Source organism: Balaenoptera acutorostrata, chromosome 21 (genome assembly GCF_949987535.1).
Source record: "Balaenoptera acutorostrata chromosome 21, mBalAcu1.1, whole genome shotgun sequence".
Lineage (NCBI taxonomy): Eukaryota > Metazoa > Chordata > Mammalia > Artiodactyla > Balaenopteridae > Balaenoptera > Balaenoptera acutorostrata.
Window position 1 is genome coordinate 33,659,379 of NC_080084.1, and position 20,705 is coordinate 33,680,083.

At 51.2% G+C, this 20,705-nt stretch overlaps 1 protein-coding gene and 1 long non-coding RNA gene across 3 annotated transcripts in view; one reads left to right on the plus strand and one right to left on the minus strand.

Moving 5' to 3' along the window:
• Positions 1-18,987, minus strand: part of LOC130706117 (uncharacterized) — a 41,552-nt gene extending 22,565 nt beyond the window's left edge. Inside the window, exon 1 of the long non-coding RNA XR_009006527.1 lies at positions 17,802-18,987. This is a non-coding gene — a long non-coding RNA (uncharacterized LOC130706117). The remainder of the gene's footprint in view (positions 1-17,801) is intronic.
• DEFB1 (defensin beta 1) overlaps positions 17,049-20,705 on the plus strand; it is a 36,011-nt gene continuing 32,354 nt past the window's right edge. The window contains exon 1 of one of the 2 annotated variants that reach the window (XM_007188977.3): positions 17,049-17,227. In XM_007188977.3, coding sequence (XP_007189039.1) covers positions 17,167-17,227 — 61 coding nt within the window. In that variant the 5' untranslated portion in view covers positions 17,049-17,166. The remainder of the gene's footprint in view (positions 17,228-20,705) is intronic. The other variant, XM_057537323.1, reaches the window with a different exon arrangement.

Below are 20,705 nucleotides of genomic sequence, written 5' to 3' on the forward strand. Positions count from 1 at the left end.
TTCGCTGAGCTGGGGGTGCGGAGGGCAGCACGGGGAGGCCGGGTCCAGTCAGTCCATCTAGCTTTTTCTGGAAGCAGAAGCTCTGAGGGCGAAGAGGAAGCGCGAGGGCTGCCTGGAGAAAAGCCACCGCAGACTCAGGCTGCCTTAATCTGGGGGAAAACGCCAAGGCTTCTCCCGGGGGAAGGCTCAATAGTGGCTCTCCACGGGCACGGCTGTCCCTCCAGCCCTCCACACTCTCGTTCACAAAGTGGATCTTGTACGGGACTGCGTCCTTTCTGCGGCACGGGTACGGCAGTTGATCTAGAAGGCCCTTGGAACACTGCGACGAGCTCTACGCTTACGCGCACACCTGCCTTTCCAGCCCCTCCCAAACCCTGCCAGAGCCAATTCCCTCCGGAGACTCGAGTCCTTCCGGTGCTGCCATGGGCTGGGTCAGGGGCTGCAGAGACTCTTATTACCACCATTGTACAAATGGGGAAACTGAGGCATGGAAAGTTAAGTAGCTTGCCCGCGGCCACCTAGTTGCTCCGGGAGGATTACCAGGACTGCAGGTCCACGTGCTGTACCGGAGTGCCAGGTCCCTAACCCAGCCTGGACGCAACGAAGGCTTCCTCGGTGCATAAGCTCCCCGCGAAGGAGCGGCTTCGTCCCACGTTACAGACGAGAACGCAAAAAGATAAAGGACCTTAGAGGTTGTATGAGCCAAACTCATTCTTTAAAAAAAATTTTTTTTATTGAAGTATAGTTGATTTAAAATGCTGTGTTAGTTTCAGGTGTACAGCAAAGTGATTCAGTTATATATGTATGTATATATATTCTTTTTCAGAGTCTTTTCCATTATAGGTTATTACAAGATATTGAATATAGTTCCCTGTGCTATAAAAAAGGTCCTTGTTGTTTATCTATTTTATAAACTCATTTTAAAAAAAATTTTTTATTGAAATATAGCTGATTTACAATGTGGTGTTAGTTTCAGGTGTATGGTAAAGTGATTCTGTTATATATACATATATATATTCTTTTTTTACATTCTCTTCCATTATAGGTTATTACAAGATATTGAGTATAGTTCCCTGTGCTATACAGTAGGTCCTCGTTGGTTATCTATTTTATATATAGTAGTTTGTAAACGTTAATCCCAAACTCCTACTTTATTCCTCCCCCCCTCCCCTTTGGTAACCGTAAGTTTGTTTTCTGTTTTGTAAACTCATTCCTTTTTTTAAAATAAATTTATTTATTTATTTGTTTATATTTGGCTGCATTGGGTCTTCGTTGCTGTGCGTGGGCTTTCTCTAGTTGCGGCGAGCAGGGGCTACTCTTCGTTGCTATGCACGGGCTTCTCATTGCGGTGGCTTCTCCTTGCGGAGCACGGGCTCTAGGCGCGCGGCCTTCAGTAGTTGTGGCACGCGGGCTCTAGAGCGCAGGCTCAGTAGTTGTGGTGCACGGGCTTAGTTGCTCCGCGGCATGTGGGATCTTCCCGGACCAGGACTCGAACCCGTGTTCCCTGCATTGGCAGGCAGATTCTTAACCACTGCGCCACCAGGGAAGCCCTATAAACTCATTCTTAGTAAGCAAGAAACCAAGGCCCAGGGAGGGACTTGCTGAGGATTCTGGTTGGGCCCTTGATGGAGAATCTGGCTTGGTTTTCTAGAATGTGGGTAAGCGCCCAGCAGCACCTGTCTGGAGGCAGTACAAGCAGTTTCCCACGATGAGAAAGCCTGGCTCGTGGATAACAAGCGGGTGGTATGCAAGGGGTTTGGAAAAATAGATCCAAATGGCAAGAATTTGGTAGTTTCTCCAGCTCTGCCTACAAATGACCAACACGTAATATGATCGCTGTTAGGAGTGTTCCCAGAAAGGTGTTCCTTATTCTCAGACATAATGTCTGGCACAAATATTTGTCTGCGATAAATATTTGTTAAATAACAAGAAAAAAAACAAAACAAAACCCGAAGTCTGGCTCAGAGCCAGTGTGCTTCCTGCAGGCATGTAGTGATTTACTGGGGACCCAGCACCCAGCATTCAGCACTGACCCTGGCCTTCCATGGGCTTAACCAAGGGGACGCAGCTCCGGGGGGAGGAGGGGAGGGCAGGGGTGTCGGGTAGGCAGTGCATCCCCTTTTGTCCTGCTACGACAGCTGCTCCAGTACTGTTCGGACACACTCCGCTCTCAACACTGTTAAAAAATAAAACCTGCTTTAGTTCTGGACACTTTGCAAGCAAGTTGGATTTTGAAGTCCGCAAGTGGTGGTGGGGTGGGACTGTGTAGACCTGGGGCCAGGACGACCTGTCTCCCTCCTGGTCCTGATGCCCAGCACAGGGGGGGCTCACCTGCCCAGTAGCCAACCTGCAGCGCTCTGAGCTCCACGGCTTGAGAGCAAACGCTGCCTTCACATTGCCAGCCTGGTGGGAACTCCAGAAGCCACGTGGCCTGCAGGGAGAGCTTGGATTCTTTCTTCTCTTCCCCAGTGTTCCCGGGCACCTCCTTCAAACTGCCATGTCCTGGCCCTGCTCTACTTAGTGCTTCACCTTGTCTTCCTATCCTTCCTGCCCTCATGGGACAATAACTGGGGCAAAAACCAGAGGACTTCAGCACCCATCCGACCGAGGAACTGCGAGGTCCAAGGCAGGTCTGCCTAACGTTGTTGAAGCTTATCTAGAAAATGGGGACCTGGGGATACTGGATCTACAGTACTCATGTCCAGGGCTGAGGTGATGATCTAACGAGAGTGTGGGTCTGCTGGTTCATCGGAAGCATTACACACCGTGCAAACGTGCCAGCTGTTACGTGGCATCCAGAAGAAACAAGCGGCTATTTAATGGGACATTTCTTCCAAGCCAGAGTCAGTGAAATATCTTATCCATTGTTGTAACATTACCCCTAGCATGAGACCTTGCACAGACCCTAACAATCAGGCACTGGATGGATGAGTGCATGCACAAGCCCGAGACCAATTAAGGATGGATGCATTTCAAGCACTGAGCCTTCATTACGTGCCAGCTATTGTCATGGGCTCAGTGTGTATGACATTCAAAGACTCACTGTTCTAATATGAAGGTGATAAACAGACAAATGACTATCGTTCAAAGCAGACAAACAGAAGAACCATGAGAGAAGTATGAAATACAATAAAGACCCCAAAGGAGGAAAATGTTACAGCTATTAGGAGATCAAGAAAGGGTCATGGGCCTTGACGGATGGACAGAATTTCAGCTGTGTGTGTCTCGAGGAAAGGGTCTCCCAGGCCCAAGTAAGTAGCCCAAAGTTATAAAAAGCGGGAAAAGCAGGATCCAGAGGGGGTCAGTGAGACTAGAGCAGAGAAATAATGGGATTTGGGGGAGAAATGGAATGTAAACCAGGAAATTTGATTACATCAAGGAATGGGTGTCTCCGAATATCAGCTGAGTGTTTTAGATTTACTTCCAAGACAGGAGAGAATACTGGGGGTCCCTGCAGGCATCGGCCTTTTGCAGGAGAAGCAAGTGGTCCATTATGGTTTAAAGTCATGATTCCTGCCCAAACATAACTTACTGCCGCCTGGAACAAACGTTGTCTCTCCTGCTTGGGCAAGTCATTGGCCGCTGAAACTTAGGTATCATCCTCTGTTAAATGGGACTAACGGTACCCAGATCACAGAGTTGTTTTGGAAGTTAACTGTGACTGTAGCCATGTACGTACTTGGCTTTTTGCAGAAGCATCTTTTTGTCCAAGGGATCACAACAACCATCTCTGGTGGGACTTCTTTGTAATACAAACACACCAGCAGTGAGGAATGCATTCCAGAATTTTCTAGCTGGCGAAGCCTCCATCTCACAGGTAAGGACTCTGCAGGTTGGGAGCAGTGCATGCCAAGGCCGCACAGCCAGTAACCCCCAGAGCTCAGACCAAAGCCTGGTCTCCTCTCTCCTCCACTGGCTTCCCAGAGACCAAACACCAGAGATATTTCTGTGCAGCAGAAGAGGCTGGCCCTCTATGTTCACTCCCAATCCCCCATCCCTTTAAAGACCCGAGCACAGGTGTCGAGAACGACACTCGCCAACTCCTCAAGATGCCTTTGCTGTTGGCTTGCTATGGATCGGGGAGAGCGGGGAGTCAGCCACGAGGTCAAGGTCACCTGCTGCTCCTGGGACCCTGCCTCAGCTCGGGAGGTAGCGACGTCCCCTCAACCAACCTCTGGTAGGTAGGGTCCCTACCACCCCGAGTGCACGGCTGTAATGAGTTGTTGGGAGTCTCTGAGCATCCACTACTCACCATTTTGCAGATTCAGAAATAAAGGCTCAGAGAGGTTGACCAACTAGACCAAGGACACATAGCTGGTAACCTCCCTTGTATCAGTGTCCTTGGTTTCTCCATCCACCCGTCTGGTGTGTGTCGCACACACGTACGTTGCCTTCACCCATGTAACCAATTACTTCTGTGCTGCTGACATCAATGGACTTTTTTGGTCTTCCCTTAACTAAACCCCTTCTTCCTGGAAGCTCTTCTTCTTCCCTGGCTTTCATGACAGCACATTCCTCTGGTTCTGTCCCCTCTGAATGTTCTAGCTCACTATTCGTGGTCAGATGGTCCAACTCAACTAGACCTGAAACATCACAGTCGCCCAGGGATATTCCCCTGGACCTCTCTGCTCTCACTCTGCACCCTCGCCCTGGGGAATGACATGCACCCCTCGGCTTCGATTGCGACCTCGATTGCTGATGACTTTCCCATCTGAGCCTCCAGCTTCGACTGAACTCCAGATTTATAAATCCACGCTTGGATGGCCCCGTGCTTCTGAAACTCCACATACCCAAAGCTCAACTCTTTACCTGCATCTCCTCCTTGTAAATGGCAGCCCCCTCCCCTAGGGATACTACTTGCTTGACTCTCCCTCGCTCCCCACACCCAAATAAACCTTTTGATAAATCTTTTGATTCCTCCTCCTGAGCGGCTCTTACACCTTCCATTTCTCACCATCCTTACCACCACCTAATTCTCTTACGTGGGATCAAGCAGCATTAGTCTCCTAGCTGGGAGACCTAAATGGGACTGTTACCTTCTGCCTTAAAACCTTGTAATAGGTGTCCACCAACAAATGACTTGATAAGCGAGATGTGGTCTATACATGTGATGGAATATTAGGAAGCCTTAAAGAGGAAGGAAATTCTGATGACGCTGCGATACGGATGAACCTTGACAACACTGTGCTATGTGAAATAAGCCGGACACAATAGGGCAAATGCTGTGCGACGCCTCTTACAGGAAGTACCTGAGGTAGTCAAATTCATGGAGACAGGTCACAAGGGTCGGGAAGGGGGAGAACGGGGCGTCACTGTTTAATTTCACTTTGGGAAGATGAAGACGTTCTGGAGATGGATGGCAGTGATTGTTGCACAACAGTATGGATGTACTTAAAGCCACTGAACTGTGCACTTAAAAATGGTTAAAACGGTGGGACTTCCCTGGTGGCTCAGTGGTTAAGAACCCGCCTGCCAATGCAGGGGACTAGGGTTCGAGCCCTGGTCTGGGAGGATCCCACATGCCGTGGAGCAACCAAGCCTATACGCCACAACTACTGAGCCCACGCACCACAACTACTGAAGCCCGCGTGCCTAGAGCCTGTGCTCCGCAGCAAGAGAAGCCACTGCAGTGAGAAGCCTGCGCACCGCAACGGAGAGTAGCCCCTGCTCACCGCAACTAGAGAAAGACCACGTGCAGCAACGAAGACCCAATGCAGCCCAAAATAAATAAATAAAGTTAATTGTAAAAAAAAAAAAAAAATGGTTAAAATGGTGACATTTATGCAATGTATATTTTACCACAGTAAGTATTTTTAAAAGACACAAACCTTTCAGTGGTTTCCCATTGTCCCTGGAGGAAGGTCCCAAATTCTCAGCAGGCCTCTAAGGCCTGGAGACAGATCCCTTCCCCCCGCCGCCCTCATCCCTTCCCGTCACCCTGTCACCTCCCAGCTCTTGCTGTAAGGTGCCTCTGTCACCTCCTAAATGGAATCATGCTTGTCTGTCCCGTTCCCTCTGCTTCTCATCCGGCTCTTCCCCTCTCTCCCCCTGTACCACTCCTTTTGCCTGGACAACTTCTGCTCATCTTGTCAATCTCAGCCTCAAAATCCTAAGCTCTAAAGGGACTAACCTCACACCCAGATGAGGCCCGAGACCCTGGTCTCCCACGGACGCTGCAATATGTTCCTCTTGCAGAGAATTTAATACATGCAAAATTATTGAATATTTGTGTGACAGGCTAAGAATGAAAGCTCGTGTCTGTCTTGTCCATCTTTTTTTTTTTTTTTGGTGCTGGGCTCCGCATTGATAAAAAAGCCTTCCAAGCATTTGTTGGATGAAGAAAGTGGTGACGTGCAGATTGTAACCCAGAGTCCAAGCTCTTTCCTCTACATGGCTTTGACTCTGATAAGTCCCTCGGGTGCGTGGGGGCCATAGAGCAGAAGTGGGAAGGAAGTGCGTCCACTACTAACCCCCAGGTCAGAGCTAATCACTCTTTCCCCACGGCTCCCATGGGGCCTTCTGGCGCCACTATTTGAAGCAGCCATGGGTACAGCTATGTCCCCACGAGCCTCTGAGCTCCTTGAGGATGGAAACCAGTTCCTTGTTCGTCTCTGCACCCCCAAACCTAACCCAGCACCTCTCATGGGGAAGATGCTTATTATTAATACTGACTGAATAAATAAATCAATATCCTGCCCAACCTACTTGAGTCTGCTTCTACTGGGAAGAGGGGCTAAATACTTCCCCAACACCTACTTTGTAAGGTTGCTGTAAACATAGAAATGAGGTGAGGTGTTTCCTTAATTTAGAAATACCACTGAATGCAAGACTCACAATTCTTTAACCACTTTTAAAGTGGGGGGAGGGAAGAGTCATTACATTCATTACTATCATTATTATTATAATTTCTTATATCTATGTTATTATTAATTATCAATTGTAAGATTCACCCCAACTTCAAAATGTTAAATGAAAACCTGTGCACTGGTGAGTCTAAGAACTACGTCAGGTGTGTGAGAGCACAGAGCACATGGCATTGCCTGAGTCGGTTATTTGGGGAGCGTGTTAAAAGGATAGATTCTAGAGTTTCACTGTTGGCAGTTCTCATTCAGGAGCTATTTTGTGAAGGTGTCCCAGGTGATTCTGATGGGCTGCCTAGTTTGGAAACTGGTCCCTAAAAAAGACCCATAGAATTCACCCTCTTCTTTTACCAGATGGGAAACCGAGGATGGCGGATGGCCTGTAACATGTGAGATCCTACACGCCCAGGATGTACCTGAGCCCTGATTCAGGAGGGTCCCCGCCTCTTCATCCAGGGGGGCCTCCCCCCAGACCATCCTGCCTCCTTACGGCTCCAGCACAGGCTTTCCCAGATCCTGATGACTTTGGCAGCTCCAGATTTCTGACGTCGTTAAGCATGCTCATGTCTGGAAAGTCAGCTCACCAATCACCCATGGGGAGAGCTGGTTACAGCAGGAAATGATTTGGGGGGAACTTCTGATGGGAACGGATAGTTGCACACACTAAACTGGTTCTACTCCCTTTAGGGTCTGGCAGCTCTTTTGCTCCACACCCAGAATAAACTGGATGAACCAATCATCCCCTGCAGTTTCTGGGATGCTTCCAACAGCCTTTGTTCTCAACAATGGTAACACTAAAAATCAACCTGGCAGGTATTCTGCAACCGGCAGGTATCGTTCGCTGTCGTGTGAGACAAAAGCAGGTCCCCATAAATCAAGGACCTTGGCGAGCCCTGTGGGCTCACCTTCAAGGGTGAAAAGACTATGGCCTCCCTGGGCGGCACGGCCCTCCCTAGCTAGACCGGAGAGCCAGATCCGAGTGCCAGGCAGACGCAAACATGGTCAGCAAAACCCTCCTACTCCAAAAAAAAACCCATTTCCATGGGATGCAGAAATTCTCCAGAGTCAGCGCTGGAGTCCCTTCCAGCTCAGATATCGGGAGGCTACAGTTGTAACTGGTAGAAAGCGGCAGTTCTGGGCGTCATCGTGAAAAGGTGATACCTGTGATTGACCAGCAGGCTATGCCCTTAGTCCGACGTGTCAGAGCACGGCTGACCCTGCCTGAGGGGAGCCCAAGGTTATGACCTTAAATGGTACCTTTATTGTGTTTATATCCAGTGAGGGACGCTGTCCAACACTCAGTTCTGGAAAAGAAGTCAGAGGCACTGCAGCACATCCCAGGAGGATTATTAGGCAGGTGGGGTGGGAGTTAAGAGCCTCCATTCACGACTTCGCCATCCCTGAGGTTTGCCCTACTGAGCAGAGGAAGAGGGTGTGAGTGGAGAAGAGAGAGGAGGTCATTTATTAGAGATTTTTCTGGATTGTAGACTCACTACCAGAGAATTATACTCAATATCCTACGATAAACCATAAAGGAAAAGACTGTTTTAAAAAAAGAACGTATATATGTACAACTGAATCACTTTGCTGTACAGCAGTAATTAACACGACATTGTAAATCAACTATACTGCAATTTTTAAAAATGCGTTAAACAAAAAAGAATGACTACCAATCTTGTGTTTCTTCAAAGTGCTCCGAAATATTATTCAGCCTTCAAAAGGAGGGAAATTATGACACAGGCTACAACACGGGTGAACCTTGAAGAATTACGTTAAGTGAAATAAGCCAGTCACAAAAGGACAACTACTGTATGATTCCACTTATATGAAGTCACTCATATGAAGTACTTAGAGTACTCACAGAGTAACCAGATTCACAGAGACAGAAAGTAGAACGGTGGTTACCTGAGGCCTAGGGCAAGGAGAAGGCGGAGTTACTGTTTCCTGGGCACAGAGTTTCACTTTGGAGGGATGAGCCATTCTGGAGATGGATTGTGGTGACGTTTGCACTACAGTGCGGATGTACTTAAGGGCCCTGAGCTGGACATTTAAAAATGGCTACATTGGGCAACTTTATGTTAGGTATGTCTTACCAGAACTTTCAAAAATAAGTAAATTTTCCAGGAATATTCCACTGTCCATGGAATTCACACATATTGTACATGTGTTATAAAAATGAAGTTGATCCAATGGTATAGAAAGAGGTCCAAATGAAAAGTGGAAATCAAGCAAGCTGCAGACCTGTATTACAGTATGTTCCCTTTAAAATATATCCGTATGCATAGAGGCCTGGTGGAGAGATACCTCCGTGTGTATAGAGGACAATGTCATGGACTGAGAGAAACCAAATTGTTAGCCATCCCTCCTTCTAAGCGAGGTAGAATTCCAGGCCACTTTCATTTTCTGTTGATACACGTCAGTGTTGTTTTAGCTTTTTGCCACCTGTGTATTGTTTTTGTAAATAAGACCAACATCGGGGATGACCTCCAAGAAAACACTCCCGGCATGTCAGCTTCTGCCCGGGGTCTGAGGTCAGTCAGGACGGCTGTGCTACACCGATGCTCTGGGTTCCATCCAGAACCTACTACCCATGAGCTGTTTCTTATCTCTGCCCATCCAGGTGTGTCGTCCAGGCAAGTGGGGATAACAGTGCTTCATAATGTGAGAAAGAATAGAAACAGGAGCTGTAAGAACAGCACTTACTAAACCCTCCCGCCTGTCAATTACTTTCTAGGCACAAACGTATTAAAGCCACACAACCCTCTGGTCTTGGGTCTACTTATCTCTCCTGCGGAGCAGAAGGGCAGCTGAATGCCACGTCCGGTTGGGCCGGCCTCTAGGTGGAGGTACAGAACTGAAATCCAGTCCGTCTGACTCGGGGGGCTGATCCGGCTCCCCTCGTGACCCCTCGTGGTTCGCTGCAGGCACAAGGCTGGGAGGCCCCACGGTGAACCTGGCCTGGGGAGGGGCTCCGTCAGGCTCTGCCCATCAGGCTAGCCAGCTCTAGCATCCACAGCTGAGACCGACTCCAGAAGGGTCCCCAAGTTGGGCCTGAAACCAGCTCAGCCCCACGGAGTCTGGTTCGATCTTCAGCAGGTAGGGCCCAAGGCAGGTGCTGCCATCATCCCCTTGTCCCACCGCCCCCCACCAGGTCTCATGCTCCGAAGGTGTGATCAACACCTGGCACAAACAGCTCCTGCCTCTGGGAAGCGGCCAGCCATGCGGCCTGTGACGAGACGTGTCCTAGAGACCAGCCAGCCAAGGACGCGACCCCGCCAGCTGTAATCAAGGTCAGGTGCCAGCTAGAGAACAGGGGGAAGTGCTGGAAATTCTGGGCCACATGCAGCCTCAAAACAAAACGTGACATCCATCAGTGGAGTAATCAGAATGAAAATGTACAGCGGGAATACAAGTAGGATTTCTTCCCCGCCTGTCCCTCCAAACCCCCTTCCCTTTCCCAGAAGCAAATACTGGTAACGTTTGGTGATTTTCTTTTTAGTCTCTGGACTTTTCCCCCTGCATTTACATATGTGAATGTGCGCACACACACACACACACACACACACACACACACATAGATTTTCTTTTTCTTTTACCCCACACAAATGTGCTTAAATCTCAAGTTTCTCCCTGAAAAGAACCTGACACATGCCTTTTACGGTAAAGTGTGTTGATGATCGCCTTGCCCCAGAAGCAGTAAGGAATGCAGGCCCTTCAGAGGTGGCCCCAGACTGTAAACAGAGATCTTGAGTCTGTTTTCAGACACAGTAGAACAATATGAAAATAGCTGTCATGGACCCACAAAAAGAGGTAAACCGAGGCAAGCTCAAAATTGTCAAAAAGATGAGCTTATTCGGGAATAGCAGAGGAATTGCAATTCAGGACACGTGAACTGTAGCAAGCCATAAGCGAGTCGGTTAAAGCTGTGGAGCAGGCTGTATTTATGGGCAGGAAATGTCAACAGGGGAGAGTCCAGTTAGCGTCTATTAAAATAAAAACAATTTTTAAAAAAGGGACCAGTCCTGAAAGTCCCCTGAGCAGACAAAACCAGTCCAGGCAGGCAAACAAAGCTCAATTCAGCCCAACCCAGGTCATTTCTTTTTCAGACCTCCAGAAACCATAAGCAAACTTTCCAAGGCTGATATGAGGCAGCCCTTGACCAAGTCCCTGCTCCAATATTGTCACTTTCCTGTAAACGGGGCATTTACTGGAGCTCTGTTTCTCAGTCCTTAAGTTTTCTTTTTCTGAGGGCACATGCATGAGCTTTTCCATTTTATATCCTCTGGTTCCATTTTAGATTGAAATCCTTTCACGCTATTAGGATTCAAACAAATGCGGGCTGTGACCTTTAGAAAGGGAACATCGGGGCTTCCCTGGTGGCGCAGTGGTTGAGAATCTGCCTGCCAATGCAGGGGACACGGGTTCGAGCCCTGGTCTGGGAAGATCCCACATGCCGCGGAGCAACTAAGCCCATGAGCCACAATTACTGAGCCTGCGCGTCTGGAGCCTGTGCTCCTCAACAAGAGAGGCCGCGATAGTGAGAGGCCCACGCACCGCGATGAAGAGTGGCCCCCACTTGCCACAACTAGAGAAAGCCCTCGCACAGAAACCAAGACCCAACACAGCCATAAATAAATAAACAAATACATTTAAAAAAATAAATAAATAAAGGGAACATCATCCAGGTGCCTGGAGGTTGGGGTGCTGCCAGGAGTGAGGTCCTAGGAAACGAAGGGTTAACCAAAGTGCGGACACTTGTATCAATCAGCTATGGTGCTGTAACAAAACACACAGGCTGGGTGCTTGAACAACAGAAGCTTATGTCTCACAGTTCTGGAGGCTGGCTTCTCCCCGTGTGCTCATGTGGCAGAGAGAGAGAGATGGTGCTCTTCCCTTCTTGTAAGACCACCCGTCCTACGGGATCAGGCCTTGTGACTTCATTTAACCTTAATTTCCCCCTTAAAGGCCCCGTCTCCAAATACAGGGCCTCAGCACAGGAATTTGGGGGGACACCTTTCAGTCCATAGCAGCACTCGTTTCATTCATTTCCTCCAGCGAGTGGTTATCTATGCCGGACACCAGAGCCTGGGGGGTGGAGATGATGGGGGTCCCCACTCAGCCCCTCCCTCAAACCTCACAGCAAGCATGCAGAGGACATGACAGTCACTGTGACAGGGAAGGAAGGTGCGATGGGGCAGCTCAGAAGTACCAGCCGCTTTTAGGACAAGGGGCAGAGGTCAGGGAGGGCTTCTCAGAGGAGATGGCAGGGAACGAGAGCATGGCTCACCCACAGGAGCCAGCAGCCCCCTAAGAGCAAAGCACGTTCTTCACTCCTGCCGTGCTCAGGAGCTGTTGTTATGTTGTTATGTCATATTGTTGAAATGCAACCAAGTGTAACTCCGATAAGGAGAGATCCAAGTTAAACATTCACACAGGGCATGTGGACTGGCCTGGCTCCTGTGAGCCGTCAGAATGTAGCTGACGCTACAGAATGTAGCAACGCAAGGTCACTGCCAATCCCTCCACCGATCTGTGTAAACACCACAAGCGCCAGATGCTCTGACCTGAGGGGCGCTGTCTCAATCTCCCTACTTCACAAATGGGGCAACTCGAGCCAAGAGGTTGTCCCGGCCGGCCTGCGGGTGCCAGGCCCAGCCGGCTCTGAACAGAGAACAGCAGGGAGGGAAACGAGCAGGGCCGGGCCTCCCCAGGAACCGTAATCTCGAACGTGGAAGCCTGGAGCTTCCTGATGCTGATGGGAAAAGGGAGACCGAAGGTTAGAGGCTCGCGTGCAAACAGAGACTCTGTGCTGTACACACCCCCCGGCCCTTTAACCCAGCCTCCTGCACCCCCATTCGACCACACGCCCCGCCCCCAGCACACCCCCAAATACACAGCCAGGGGCCCAGGTTTCCGCCTTATTCCGCGGCTGAGACGTCTCATCCCCTTCAAGTACACGGAACGTTCGCTTTTCTTGTTGCTCCTTTGCAGCTTAGGCGGAGCGCCGGCGCTGGGCGGCCCCTCCCCTGACCTCAGGCTCCCGGGAGCAGCGTCCCCTCGTCACATGCACTTTGGACCCGGCCGCCGGAGCTTCCGGCCGCTGGTGGACACGGGGTCGCAGCCACGCAGACCTGTCACCCGGACACGCCGTCCTAACCGCATGGAAGGACTGCGGAAAATAACCTAAAGCAAACGTTACGACAGGACCGAGAATGAAAGAGTGGAGATGAAGTCCTCAGGTCCCAGCAGTAAAGGAGAAACCCGGAGCCGCAGTGGAAACAGAGAAGCATGCGCTTTTTCGCATGAGACATTTTCTGCATCTGAGAAGAGATTGCCCCTCCCTCCTCTAAAGATGTTCCCTCCCCTGACTGCTACCCCCTCGCCCATGGTTTTCTTCCCTCCTTCCTCAAAAGTCAGTGTTCTCTGGGATTTTTTTAAAACTTTATTTTCCTAGGGATTTCATTCACTACCAGGGCTTCAACCGACCCACAGAAGCTGATTAAGTTGGGAAGCCAGGTGTACCTTCTGACTCTGTCCGCAGAGAGCCAAGCCCATAGGTGTGATGCCAGAAAGACCCCCATGCGGATACCCGTGCATCTCGTAGCAGCAGACCCTTCTGGGGCTCCTGTTCCCCCAGACTCCACGCAAATCACTGCCTTCCAAAAGCCAGCCCCTGCCTCTCGGCCCCAGGCAGCTCGCCCCTTATCCTCCTGAATGTTGGGGTCACGATGCCTAGGAATTAGCGTCCCGCTAAGAGCAGTTTTAACCACTGAGTAAGAGGCATTGGGGGTTTGCAAGAGTCCCCGTGGAATTCAGCTCCTGCAGTCAATGGTGGCCTTAATAACACACTTCTATCTGCTTCCCCTTCTTCACACCATCTCTCCCCTCACCTTATTCTTTACGTCTCCCAATTCTCCACGTTCACGCAAACTTGTGGCTCACACTCTTCTTCTAGGGAAACCCAATGTGAGACACTCTTCCCGTGCAAACGTATATGCAACTCACCATCGTTTCTCCGAATCACTTCCTCTTCCTGTTTATCCTGCCTCGGTCCGTGACATCATCTTTTACCTACACCGAGCCAGAAGTCTCGCTCATTCTGTCTCCTTCCGTGTCTGGTGGACTTTTGCTTCTTAACGTCCCTTGAATCCATGTGTCCTTTCAGCTCCCCTTCACGACCTTAGCTAAGACCCTCCACCAGCCCTTCCCTTGTCTTGCTGAGTCCAATCTTGCCCCTCTCCATCCACTTCCACACTTCCCTGAGACGGTTTCTAAACCAGCAACTGGTTCATGTGTTTCCTCTGATTCAGATCTTCCATGGCCTCCCTACTGCTTAAGGAGAAAACCAAAACTGTTCAAATGACACTAAAAGCTTAAACTCACATACACCCCCTCAGATACTGGCCTTGGCCCATGGTCCCCACATGCCACCCATCAGAGCACCTATCAAGCGTCACGGCAACCGTCTGCCCCTCGTCTGTCTACCCAACTAGACTTTTGCAGGAAACCACTAGAAAGCTTGTTCCTCACTGCACCCCAAGCCCCTAAAGATCGCCTGGTACGTAATGGGAACCGAATACATACACTTGAATCAGTGAATGAAAGAACGAATGAGTTTGAATGCGATGAACTCTTGCATTTCTTTTGTCCACGCGACTTCTTCACCCCTTTGAGTGTTTGGGGAATTCTTCACTGTCGGAGCTTAGCGGGAGGCTGAAACGACCCTCCGAAGATGCTGAATATGCCACATTCTTGCTTTCCCAGGCTCTCTTGCGGCTGGTCCTGTGACCAAGGTGCTGCCAACCAGACCCAGCAAGTGGGACTCAGACCCAGGCAGGTGGCACAGTGGGATCAAAGGTGGGGCTCAAGGTGAGAAGGGCGGGGAAGAGGAGACCTGCTCCTCTGCTTCCTTCTCTCTGTCTCTGTACGTGTCCTTCTTCTCTATTTCTTTATTTCTCTCATTTTATTTCTCTGCGTCTGTCTTTGTTATCTCTTGTTATTTCTCTCTCTTTTTATTTCCCTCTAATTTTCTCTATTTCTCTCTGCCTTGATCTCTCTTTTTCTCTTTCCTTTTCTTTCTTTCTCTGTCTCTCTCTGTTTCTCTCCCCCCAGCCTCCCTCGCTCCCTCTGTCTCTGTCTCTCATTGGTAGGGGTGCAGTGGAAGTGTCTGCAAGGTGCGTGGCGTTGTGGTACAGATGGTGCTCGCGGCAGCGGCAGCGGCAAAGTCAAGCTCCTGTGTCTCACGCGCAGTGGCTGCAGCACAGGGCCCTCCTCGGACCAGTCCCTTGGAGGAGGTTGGACACTGTTTCCGGAAGCAGAGCTTATAAGCCAGGTTCTTCAGGCACCCAGTGATGCTGTGAGCTACCCCATATCCTCTTCACAAACTCCTCTCTTGCTCAGTCAGCCAGAGCTGCTTCTTCTGCCTGCAAATAAGAACCCTGACAGAGACATTAGGAAAGTTGCCGACAGAATTACAATGAAAATTAACGATAAATAAAATATTTTTTAAATCTTTAGAAATGATGAGAACTTGAGAGCTGCTTAGAGATTAGCTAACACAGCATCCCAGTTTGACAGTTGAAAGAGTAAGTTTCAATCCAGGCAGCTCAGCGAGACTCAGCCCAGTCTGGACCCCAGGCCTCCTGACTCCAAGGGCCCACATTAGGGATTCACCTTCTGGGAAGCCACAGTTGAAAGCTTCCTGGAAACACATTTCTTGGGAAAAAGAAAGGCTGGATATGAAAAGATGCTCCATTTCATACGTCATCAGGGAAATGCAGATTAGAACAATGAGATACCACTACACATCTTTTTGAATGGCCAAGGTACAGACCACTGACAGCACCAAATGCCAGTGAGGATGTGGAGCAACGGGAACGCTCGTTCACTGCTGGTGAGAACGCACAATGGTCCAGCCGCTCGGAAAGACAGACAGTTTCTTACAAAACTAAACATACTCCTACCAAATGATCTAGCCATCGCACTCCTTGGTATTTATCCAAAGGAACTGAAAACTTATGACCAGACGAAAACTTGCACACAAATGTTTATAGCAGCTGTATTCATAACTGCCCAAACTTGGAAGCCACCAAGATGTCCCTAAGTAGGTGACTTGAGAAATAAACTATATTACATCTACAATGGAATATTAAAAGAAATGAGTTATCAAGCCATGAAGAGACCTTGAGGAAACTTAAATGCATATTTTTATGTGAAGGAAGCCAATCTGAAAAGGCTACATACTGTGTGATTCCAACTATATGATGTTCTGGAAAAGGCAAAACAGTAGAGACAGTAAAAGGACCAGTGGTTGTCAGCAGTTGAGCACAGAGGGGAGGAATGAACAGACAGCACAGAGGATTTTTAGGCCAGCGAAGCTATTCTGTACGATGCTATACTGATGGCTACATGTCACTATGCATCTGTCCAAACCCATAGGATGTATAACACCAAGAGTGAGCCCGAATGTCAACTCCAGACTTTGGGTGACAGTGACGTGTCAGTGGAGGTTCACTGCTGTGACGCATGTACCGTCTGGTGAGGGCTGTAGATAGCGGGGGAGTCTGTGTGTGGATGGGGTGGGGGGTGTATGGGACCTCTCTGTACCTTCCCCTCAATTTTGCTGTGCACTTAAAACTGCTCTAAAAAAATTGTCTTGATTAAAAAAAAAATTTCAGCGATAAAAGAGGCCCATAGATTAAAAAGGATTTCAGAGATATCTTAATTTAAAAAAAAACAGAAGCTCAAACGGCTAGTATTAGTCAACCTTGGGCCTGATGAAAATTCCATCGCTAAAGGTTAAAAGGACGGGCTCAGCTTTTATAAGGGAAGAGGGTGAGGTCTGGGGTCTCTTCAGCTAAAGGGCCTGACTCCGGACGGCAGCCGGCAGCCAGCAGGCTCAGTGCCTCCCCGGGGCCGCCTCTTGGGGCTCCCTGAGCCATCCCGGAGAGAGGGGTTCTAGCAGGAGCTCCTGCTCTGGGAACGCCAGCTGGACCGCCCAGCTGAGACTCCAGACAGAACCGGAGGCCTGCCTCCACGCCTGCAGGCCGAGAGCTGGGTCCAGCTGCAGCCAGCCGGAGAGAAGTGTGTCCACGTGACTCCCGGCTGACTCAGGGCTTGCCGCGAAGGGTTATTTCTTAGAATTTCACTCTGGGGATTGCGACACCACCCTTCAGATCGGCCTGTGCGATTGTGCAATCCTCTAGCCCTATAAATACAGTGACACTGCAGCCGCTGGAAGCCTCTGACAGCTCCGCCTCCGAGGAGCCTCTGCCCTCCCCGGGGATCCGGGCCACCTGCCGCCACCATGAGGGTCCTCTACCTGCTACTGCTGACTCTCGGCCTCCTCTTTTCGCAGCTGGCCACAGGTGAGCTGGGGACCTGCTGCAGTGCCCGCCCCGGGGCTGGGACTCGGGGCTGAGTCTAAGGACAGCGGCGCCTGTGTCCCCAGGACGGAGCAGCAGGAAGGCATCCCCAAGGCTGAGCGGCCTGCTGGGGGCAGAAGCCTACCGAGCCTGCAGGGTCTGGGCCGCCCCGGCCGCTGGGAGCAAGCGTGCCTGCCTGGAGCACCCCCGGGCCGATTCTCCCGGGCGCCTGAGGGCAGCCGAGCTGCAGGAGGGCCAGACTCCCGTCTGTCCCTTAGGGCTCCCTTCCCTCTGCCCTTGGCAGGGATGTGAGGCCAGCGCCGGGCAGCTCCCAGCACCTCCCAGCCCTGTCTTTGGCTCGGGCATCCTGAAAGTATCCTACGGGGACGGGGATCACCTACTCCGTCTGCAGAACAGCTCCTCACACTGAGAGGTCAGGGTCCCAGCCAGCCGAGAGGTGCAGCCTGCCACCCCATCTCTCTCCAGCTTCCGGGGTGGGCTCTCCCAGGTGCCCTGCTGCAAGCAGATGCCTCCCGCCCCGCCCACAAGACCAGCTCAGCTGGAATCCTTGACTCACCTGCACGCAGGCAGTCAGAGATCCACCTTCCTTGAGAAATCCGTTCACATCCTCCAGGGTGGGCCATTCCCCAGTGCAGAGCGGGGGAGCTCTGTGTCGGGCCCAGCTCCCCTGGGTCAAGGCAGCAGTGCCCCTGACGTTAAGAGAAGGTGAGACTCTTCTGGCAGAATCGGGGATACGTTTTATCCCAGCCCCGTCGCTCACTCACTGAGTGATCTTGAGCAAGTCACACATTCTGGGTTTTAGTTTCTGCACCTGCAAATTGAGCGCGCTGTGGCAGGTGGCTCTAAAAGTGTTAGAGCTCTGGAATTCTCTGGAAGACCCACTTGTGCTTTTCTCCAGGCCATCACCTTAGTGTGCAGACGTGCCTAATTTGCTCCAGGGGTGCCTCAGTGTTCCCCTCGGACAACTGGGTTCAGAAATATTCCAATGCAGAGTTTTAAGGTTTCCAGGTGGAACGCATAAGAGAGGTGGAGAGATTAATTTAGTGAGTTGCAACCTTGTTTTCTCAAAAGAACAGACAATACCAGTGCATGCCACGCTGTCAGCGTCTCTGCTGTTTTATCACACTCATCTCATTGCATGTGTGTCTGTACTGAGCAGCTGTGCAAAATCTCCTACTGCAGCTCAGATCACACTCAAAATGTTTGAAAGTCACTCTGTTAACGTGAAGAGTTCTTTTCAGTCTATGACGTCAAAATATGATTATGAGCATCTCATCCAAAGTATAGAAAATGAAAGTGTTTCCAAGGGTATGTGGGAGCGGCTAAACTTACTAATCGCTCATTACAGAGCTATCAGCTAACACTGTGGAGCACTTAGCGCATGCAGGCTTAGCTAAAGACACTGTCCTCTGACGACAGGCAGGCCCTGTCTGGACAGAACATCAGCGAATGGATTCTCAGGATGGGGACCGGGACCCTCAGAACCAGTTGCTGACACCGGCTCACCTTCTAGAAGGGCAAGAGAAGAGCCCACCCTCCACCTCCCAGCTGCAGCTGGGAGGCCTCAAGCAGCCGAGGTCCTTGCAGGGCAAGCACCACCTCTGCAGTGCCTCTGTTGTCCCAAGACATTTGCATCTTAAAAGAGGGCCACAGGCAAGGGCAAACTCGGCACAAGTGTCTTCTGGGGGATGTCGTGCTGTCTGGGTGTGTTATCCCGATGGGGAAGGGGAGCCCCAGGTGTCTTCTGGGGGATGTCGTGCTGTCTGGGTGTTGTTATCTGGATGGGGAGGGGGAGCCCCAGGTGTCTTCTGGGGGATGTCGTGCTGTCTGGGTGTTGTTATCCGGATGGGGAAGGGGAGCCCCAGGTGTCTTCTGGGGGATGTCGTGCTGTCTGGGTGTTGTTATCCGGATGGGGAGGGGGAGCCCCAGGTGTCTTCTGGGGGATGTCGTGCTGTCTGGGTGTTGTTATCTGGATGGGGAAGGGGAGCCCCAGGTGTCTTCTGGGGGATGTCGTGCTGTCTGGGTGTGTTATCTGGATGGGGAAGGGGAGCCCCAGGTGTCTTCTGGGGGATGTCGTGCTGTCTGGGTGTGTTATCCGGATGGGGAGGGGGAGCCCCAGGTGTCTTCTGGGGGATGTCGTGCTGTCTGGGTGTGTTATCTGGATGGGGAGGGGGAGCCCCAGGTGTCTTCTGGGGGATGTCGTGCTGTCTGGGTGTGTTATCCCGATGGGGAAGGGGAGCCCCAGGTGTCTTCTGGGGGATGTCGTGCTGTCTGGGTGTTGTTATCCGGATGGGGAGGGGGAGCCCCAGGTGTCTTCTGGGGGATGTCGTGCTGTCTGGGTGTTGTTATCTGGATGGGGAGGGGGAGCCCCAGGTGTCTTCTGGGGGATGTCGTGCTGTCTGGGTGTGTTATCTGGATGGGGAAGGGGAGCCCCAGGTGTCTTCTGGGGGATGTCGTGCTGTCTGGGTGTTGTTATCTGGATGGGGAGGGGGAGCCCCAGGTGTCTTCTGGGGGATGTCGTGCTGTCTGGGTGTGTTATCTGGATGGGGAAGGGGAGCCCCAGGTGTCTTCTGGGGGATGGCGTGCTGTCTGGGTGTTGTTATCCGGATGGGGAAAGGGGAGCCCCAGGTGTCTTCTGGGGGATGTCGTGCTGTCTGGGTGTGTTATCTGGATGGGGAAGGGGAGCCCCAGGTGTCTTCTGGGGGATGTCGTGCTGTCTGGGTGTTGTTATCTGGATGGGGAGGGGGAGCCCCAGGTGTCTTCTGGGGGATGTCGTGCTGTCTGGGTGTGTTATCTGGATGGGGAAGGGGAGCCCCAGGTGTCTTCTGGGGGATGGCGTGCTGTCTGGGTGTTGTTATCCGGATGGGGAAAGGGGAGCCCCAGGTGTCTTCTGGGGGATGTCGTGCTGTCTGGGTGTGTTATCTGGATGGGGAAGGGGAGCCCCAGGTGTCTTCTGGGGGATGTCGTGCTGTCTGGGTGTTGTTATCTGGATGGGGAGGGGGAGCCCCAGGTGTCTTCTGGGGGATGTCGTGCTGTCTGGGTGTGTTATCTGGATGGGGAAGGGGAGCCCCAGGTGTCTTCTGGGGGATGTCGTGCTGTCTGGGTGTTGTTATCTGGATGGGGAGGGGGAGCCCCAGGTGTCTTCTGGGGGATGTCGTGCTGTCTGGGTGTGTTATCTGGATGGGGAAGGGGAGCCCCAGGTGTCTTCTGGGGGATGGCGTGCTGTCTGGGTGTTGTTATCCGGATGGGGAAAGGGGAGCCCCAGGTGTCTTCTGGGGGATGTCGTGCTGTCTGGGTGTGTTATCTGGATGGGGAAGGGGAGCCCCAGGTGTCTTCTGGGGGATGTCGTGCTGTCTGGGTGTTGTTATCTGGATGGGGAGGGGGAGCCCCAGGTGTCTTCTGGGGGATGTCGTGCTGTCTGGGTGTGTTATCTGGATGGGGAAGGGGAGCCCCAGGTGTC